Source organism: Cibotium barometz, chromosome 7, assembly GCF_041138505.1.
Source record: "Cibotium barometz isolate CiBa-2024 chromosome 7, ASM4113850v1, whole genome shotgun sequence".
Taxonomy (NCBI): Eukaryota; Viridiplantae; Streptophyta; class Polypodiopsida; order Cyatheales; family Cibotiaceae; genus Cibotium; species Cibotium barometz.
This window is the reverse complement of record NC_141052.1, coordinates 26,800,641-26,808,278: the sequence shown is the minus strand read 5'-3', so window position 1 is coordinate 26,808,278 and position 7,638 is coordinate 26,800,641. Positions and strand designations below refer to the sequence as shown.

At 42.4% G+C, this 7,638-nt stretch overlaps 1 protein-coding gene across 2 annotated transcripts; it reads right to left on the bottom strand.

Moving 5' to 3' along the window:
- Positions 1-835: 835 nt before the first annotated feature.
- On the bottom strand, positions 836-7,289 carry LOC147636843 (protein THYLAKOID FORMATION1, chloroplastic-like). 2 transcript variants are annotated; one of them, XR_015266270.1, is made up of 5 exons: positions 5,421-7,289; positions 5,045-5,312; positions 1,915-2,128; positions 1,566-1,841; positions 836-1,250 (listed from the first exon to the last, which is right to left on the bottom strand). XR_015266270.1 is itself a non-coding variant. In XM_086800399.1 (5 exons), exons 1-5 carry the CDS (start codon positions 5,635-5,637, stop codon positions 1,169-1,171), a joined length of 897 nt encoding a protein of 298 aa, XP_086656525.1. In that variant the 5' UTR covers positions 5,638-6,619; the 3' UTR covers positions 836-1,168. The 2 variants fall into 2 exon arrangements, 1 of the variants encoding a protein (XP_086656525.1); XM_086800399.1 differs by having other exon boundaries at positions 1,566-1,681; positions 5,421-6,619.
- Positions 7,290-7,638: the final 349 nt, after the last annotated feature.

Genomic DNA, 7,638 nt, shown 5'->3' with positions numbered 1-7,638 from the left:
GGGGGAGTTAATTCTCGTCTGCCGCAAAATTTCTTGTTTCAACTATCCATGTTTCCAAGGCTTAGGAGATTATGACATGTATGTGGAGTGCTCCCTTTGCTGTCAATTAGCTAATAATTTTTGAACATCATCTTCATTGTTGTCAGGTATTATTTTATCACACATCACAAAACCATCCGTTCCAGCGGGGGTGAATTGAGCAGCAACAGATTGTGTACTGGTAACCAACGTTGGATTTGAAGACGGCACAGAGGAGGAGCTTGTGGGTCAACAATCTATTTTGGATATGAAGTTTACACAGCAAAATCATAGCTACAATCTATTTTGGATATGAAGTTTACACAGCAAAATCATAGCTCCGAGTTGAGACAAATGATAGCAAGAATGCAGGAGAACAATGTGATTCATGTTCATCAATCTCTCCCTTTAAACATCTGGTTGGCTGTATATGCCAAGATTTTGCATTGTCTGTAGGTGTGCAACCTGTCGAAATCTAATTATGTTGTCATTATACCTAATCATGACTAATATTGATCTGTTATTTGTGTGAGTGAACTGTGCTTTAGCCAGGTGTGGCAAACTAATTCTATGGTCTATAGACATGACCTCATCTGCACCAAACTGGAGAGAGGAAAGCAGGCAGAATGGAGGGCAGTGGCATTGGAAACTACACAAGCATACTGAAAAGGCATCATCATTGATTTCAGAGGTGCCCAGCATTATTAAAGGGGACACTAAAGCGAGATGAACTCTTTTAAAAGAATCACAAACCTTTGGCAATATCCAAACTTCAGATGACTGGACTAAGAGAACATTAACAGTTGAAGACAAATTCAAACTAGACTAAGAAACTCTTTATTACACAAAACTGGCTAGGCATAGGCTTACATGAGTTTTCGAAAGTTGTATGATACGTCATCTAACAAGAAAGTGTGAAAATGTGTCTTCTGAGAGAGCTCCTCAGACCTCAATTGGAGCTCAAAAGAGAACCTTCATACTTGTATCCAACAAGAGCAAACTGATAATCACAAACTGAAAAAGGCTCTACTCTGAAAGCCAAAACTTCTGCAAAAGCCCAATGTACAGCAGAGATGGAAAGAAGTTTGAGGCATGGCCTTCCACCATTTCATTACATCTGAAGCCCTTCTTGTAGACAGGCAACTTCTACTCACAGATGGACTGCTTCCATTTTGGCGACAGCTTCAGTCGACTTTGCGCTTACCTCTCTTTCAGCCTGCTTTTTCTTTTCCCTATTCAGCAGTCATAAGACACGAGAAATTCAGGAGAATCTCTGTTTCTACGAGATTTAACCAATCCAGGTCGCATCTCAAATTGTTCAGCTACTATGGACTTTTGGTGTCACATCTCAAATGCTTTAAACACCATGGATGTAACAACCAAAGAAACTTCAATTTTATAATCAAAACAGTAGACTCAAGCGAAGGAGGATCTCACACACTATCCTTGATAGAACATGAAGAGCAATCAATCAGACACTATTTAAAGATTTCTAATTGCAAAGGAGAAATATCACGTGTGTGAAAATCAAGACAGATTGATCTCACCGTTCAACATACTCCTTGAGTAGCTCTTTGGCCTGAATCAGTTTGGAAAGCAGATTGCGGTACACATCGAGGTCCCGATCAACACTCAATTTACTTATGTTCAATTCTTTTGCCAGCTGTCATTAACACAATTGTCATTAGCTACAAGATAGGGATCAAATCTTCAAAAGGATACAACTCAAGCAGGGTGAATTGATGAATAAGGACTGCTCCTGCAACATAGACCATTCAGCTGCTGATTTAAGAAATGGCCTCTCTCAGGGTTTCAACATGTGCCTGCCGAAGAACTAGCTTTGATAAGAAAGTTCTCAACTTTAGCATCTCATTTGACTCAATTTTAAAATATTACCTGCTCTAGAACTGTTGGATCTGTGGCATTTGCCCTCTCAAGAAGTCGAAAGAGACCAATTGCAAAGAAACGACTATAATGAAATTTTCCTTCCAGAACCCGCTGTGAAATGTCCTTAAGGATGGACTCCACTTCTCCTTCTTCGGACTTGAAAGAAACTATGGTCTGTGCAGTCTTTGAACTCGCCCACTCCTCTAACCTTTCGGCATCATTCCTACACAAGTGATTAAGACATGGTCAATTCATGACAAACACAGAATCCACAAGGATACACGCATCCTTAAGGATGGTCAAAATTATTATGGTTCTCTCAACGCCAGTAAGAAATGTCACAATTAATCAGCTTGAAGCAAGTGAGAAATTCTTTACATTAGCCACACTACATGTAACCAGATAACTTTTTTAGTTTACAGCCATTGGCTGCAATTGCATCCTTAGAGAGAATATGCCACAATGGAATGATTGAATCACAATACTGTGCACCATTTGCGAAATTGAACCCATATCTGTGATCCTATTCTCATAAGCATCCTATTCTTGCTATCAATTCTTGATTTTCTTGCTATACTGCTGAAACCTTAATATGGCTGCCATGTCATCAACTGCCCACTGTATGGTTGTATGGACAACACTAAAGGAATCTCAGGAGCTGATCAACTGCTATTGAAACTGCAAATTTTGGTTTGAGCTGACCTAGGTGATCCTTAGTACGTTTATGTTGCCCATGGACAGCACACACGTATCTATTTGTATGTGGTGCTCAATAACTGCTCACACCTATCTAGGTGAATTACCTGTATCAAAGCACAATTGTTTCCCTCTTCTCTGCGGGAAACGATCTTGTGGGATTGGACACCGTTAGCGCACTTTACACTATGGATAACCATAGGACAATAGCAAAAGTGCCCAGTTCAAGAGGGGATTCCAGTGGCACACATGCTTCTGAGGAAATACAGGATAACAAGCTCAATTTGAATGAGATTCTAGCTATGTATCGGTGGGACAACAAGGAGAAGGTGCATGATGAAGAGCCCAATGCATTAAGTGTTGAAATTCAGCACATAAAAAAGACAATTGCAGGCAAAGGAGCAAGAGCTGAATTTGCTTTATGATAACCTGCAGGTATGCAGGTACATTGAAGCCACCAAGGCTGAGAGTATGATCGACAATGCCCTTGACTTTATGACGAGGGAGTGAGGAGTAAAGCCCAAAGCTGTATCTCTTTGATCTCATACGCAAAGGGGATGTGTTGGAAGAGAATGCACGTGAATTCTGCTTCAAGAAGCCACAACATGTCAAGCCAGGTGGTGCCACTTCTAGCAAGCTTAAGTCACATGTACACAAGGAAGAGCCTCGAGTGACTTCTTGTGATGTGGAGAGAGAATTGTAGTGGGAGCGGCAGACATGAAAGCAAATCACATGGTACGCATGCAGGTTAGGAGGATATTGGTCAGCATGCAAGCCGAAAGCTCATACCGCGTGAATTGTTTCATAGGAAAGGCACTCAACATGGGCTCAAAATTAGCACACGGGGAATCTACACATGACTCATATACTCCTCATGGTCCTCATGTTGCTGAGTACACTTATGAAGAGGATGCTCTAGAAGGGGATGTAACTATGCATGCAAAGAGGCCTCATGTATCTAGGCCGCCATTTCATAGGGCACATGCCACCAAGCCCAATGTTACTTATGGACACGTAGGTACACAATATGTGCCTAATCATGCAACCGATCATAATGATTAATGATGCAAGGGTTGTTCTCCATGATGGAAGTAAGAGAAGACATGATGTAGAAGAGTCGCATGGCAAGAGACTCAAAGAATTCAAAGCCAAGTTACAAGTCAATGAAGTTTGATACATTTCATGGCGATATGACACCACAAAGGTTATGTCTTTTATTGCATAGTTTGATATTGCCTTTAGTGATGAAGACTTCACTGAGAAGTCGAAGATTCGTCATGCAAGCATGTCTCTAAAAGGCACGGCTGCCCATTGGTGGATAGCCGAGAAGACCTCTAGGATGCTTGTCACTACTTGGGAAGAGTTTAACGACACAAGTTTTATTCACAATTCTTGCCTCCTAATGCCGCACAAACCATCACTCAAAAGTGGGACAAGAAGGAGCATGAAAGTGTGCATTAAAGTTTTGGAAGGTGTTTGTTAGAAGTCCCACCCTTCATGCTAATCAACGAGCATGAGAAGTCACTCTAAAACGAGGTGGAGGATGACTGAGGCACAAAGGCAAATTTGTAGTCTAATTCATGTGCACCATTCTACTTCATGTGCTCCCTGCTTAAGAATAACCTCATCACCTCTAACATGCTAGACGTGTCGCTAATAGAAATCCCCCCTGCCCCAGAATGACTAGACAAACTCAGAGACAACTCCTAAGAAACTTAGAGTCAATTACATGGTGCTGTGTTTCCATAAAATGAATCAGTTCATTGTAGGCCATATATAACCCTTCACGCACGCGCACACACAAAGGATAATTCCGCATAAAAATAACTTTAAGAAGGTCAAGGTGCTTATGGCTTCAGCATTGCCAAACATTCAGGTGCTGCTGGGATGGCATTGTCATAGACTAGTGAAAGGCCATTTAATGTCTCACAAACTATGTGCAGGATAGGTGCATTGCTTTATTCATGCTTAATAAACGAGATCAAGGAACCAATCTACAAGTTTTGATCAGAAAAACAAACTGTCGATAATGTAACTTTCTGTGTGTGTTAAGGGTGTTGTAAATGTGTGTGCACACGTGTATGTGTGTGTGTGTGTGTGTGTGTGTGTGTGTTTGAGAGAGAGAGAGAGACAGAGAGATCTTGTTAACCGTAGCCCTTCGAGCTTTATGAGCAGGGGCATAAATTTTTCATGCTAGCTCGATAAGCCTAATGGAGGCAATCTGCACGTTCTTCAGACTACCATAATTTCATGTTCCCCTCAAGACTAAGCACTGCAAGGTCCTGCTACTTAGTTTCTATAAATCACAGGAACTCACAACAGTAGTTTTCCCTCCTCCTGGTTAGTACCTCCTATAACATCCTCCATCTGTGTAATGCTTGCCTCATTAATGCAAAGGGATCCTAATCCATAAAGCGAACCCATACTAATAACAACTTCATACCTGTACTGGTCTGGATCTTCATTAAGGGCCTCAATATATGCTTTGAATATGGCCTCTCGATCCTGGGCACTTGGGTACCCATCCATGAGTTGATTATAAACAGTAACAAAACCCAAGGCAAAGACTGCATCATACTTATAGGTTTGGTTATACCGCATCAAGTGTTGCTGAACAATAAGTTCTTGAATCACATTATTGTAGATACTAGGAATCGGTTTGCGAAACTTGTTGAGAAATGCCAACTTGGTGTCTGAAACAGTAAGTACACCTGCGAAAAAAGGAAGAGAAGGAAGTATCAGGGTGCGGCAAGGTGGTTAGAAATGTTAGGTACCACAGGAAAAATGCCATCATTCCACCAAGCCATTCGTGCACTTACCATGAGCCATGGCCACACATCGAGAAGGCCTATGCGTGGCAGTAGCATGCCCTTGTCCTTTCGCATAGACGGAATTCAAGAGAACCTCGTTGTTGGAGGTGAACCTTAGGTTGGAGCCATCAAGAGGACGAGCTCCTCCCCACAAAACCCCCGCCGAGAACAGGGACTGCCCCACCGTCTTAACCGACAGAGACGAGGAGGAGGGTATAGCTGCCATTCCGTTTTTGTCTTTCAATTATGGGCGCAGACAAGCGTCACTTCATGTGTGACTGTACTCGCACCACAGCAACAACAGGTATGTGTCGAGGGCTACCCAGCTGAGAAAAGGGGGAGAGGAAAGAGAACGTGAGCCGAGCAAACCCAGGTGCTGATTAGATGCGGGGTTCATAAGGCAGGGAGGGAACACAGCAACTGATTATGTGGGGTTCATAAGGTGGGGATGGGAAAATTTGCCTTATCTACAAATTGACTACGTATATATATATTCATCTGGTATGTATATTTCTTCAAATATATATATTAATTAATGCCACTGACTTGGCATTAATTAATACATACCTACATTACAGCCCTCCCCCTCTCTCTCGTGTTGCATTCTACCGACGTTAATACTTCTCTCTCTCTCTCTCCTCCCTCATGGTCCTCTGTCACACCTCCTCCGCTCTGTCCTGTGCACGCCTCTCTCCCCCCTCGCCCTTTCCCAAAACAAGAAATGTACAACGCCTACTCCACTCCCTGCCCTCGAATTAAAACAAATAGTGTTCGTAGCATGTCCACAACACATTGCAAAGAGAGTGAGAGGTTAACCCTTGCCTCCCTAAACTATGAAAACTAGCTCAACCACCTGTCCAGAGAGACAAAGAGAGATGGATGGAGGCTATCACAAACGACCATGAAGGAGACAGACGAATCGCAAAGTGAGAGGTTAACCCTTGCCTCCCTAAACCATGAAAACCAGCTCAACCACCTGTCCAGAGAGACAGAGAGAGATGAATGGAGGCTATGACAAACAACCATGAAGGAGACAGATGAATCACATCCGTTGCATGACTGAGACAAACGCCCCCTCATTGCCACATACGTCTTCCTTTGCCCCAATCCACGCATCCGAACAACCCTTACATACTAGAACTCATATGTTTCGAGGGTGCCACATGTATGCACTTTCTATATATAAAGATATGCTACCAAAAAAATGTCTTCACAAAAAAAACCTTAGAATTAGTAGCATCTTGTGCAGTGTTTTTATTTAATTAAATGCCAAAAAGATATCGGTACCATATTATTTATTGACCAGAAGTGTGAACTATTTGTTGGAGAAGTGTTATACAAATTATGAAAGTTAAACCTTGTACATGAAGGGCACCTTTTTTTAAAAAAAATTACTAATTTCTTATATATAAATAAATAATTATGTAAATTAAATTTCCATTACTTATTTTTTAATTGCTACTGATCGTGATTGAGATTTGGGCAGCTGCCTAGTGTCTGGCATTCCAGCCGCCTGGAGTGACGAGTGCCAGACATAGCGGATCTCCTCCTTCACCACCATGGAGGGCTGTTGTACAACCATGCCATGGAACAACCCTTCCGCTTCATGCACTTCGAGGGGTCGCTACGAGCGGAACATCCAAGGTTGCTTGGAGCTGAGCAGGAGGAGCGCCGATGGTGAACAACCCTTCCGCTTCATGCACTGCAAGGGGTCGCTTGACTACTACGAGCGGAACACCCGAGGTTGCAAGCCTTGGATGTTCCGCTCTTCGCGAGGAGGCGATGGGTGAGTGATGGTGGATCTGCTAAGCTTCGCCAAGACTGGCCCTTTGTGCCGAGCAGGCGGAACGCCCATGGGCGGGTGATAAGTGGATCTGCTCAGCTTCGCCACCCTTTGTGGCCACTGACTGCTGGTACGCTTAATGAATATTTCATATGAGCCTTTTTCTGTGTGTGCTTCGTGTGCTGATTTTTCAAATTAGATTTAAAAAATTATAGAAAAAAATGAAAATGGGCTTATTAGTACCATGATTAGGATTAGGCCTAACTTTAAGCTTGAATCAAGGCTAGATTAGGGCCTTGAGTTGAACCCAAATAAGAGCTACTTTTACCCTGATCAGCAACCACATTTTTAGGTTAGTAATGTTCAATTTGCAACTTACTTCGAGTTAAATCAATTTCCTATCTTGTAGCTTAAAGAGCATTGGATAGTATACTTTCTTTATGC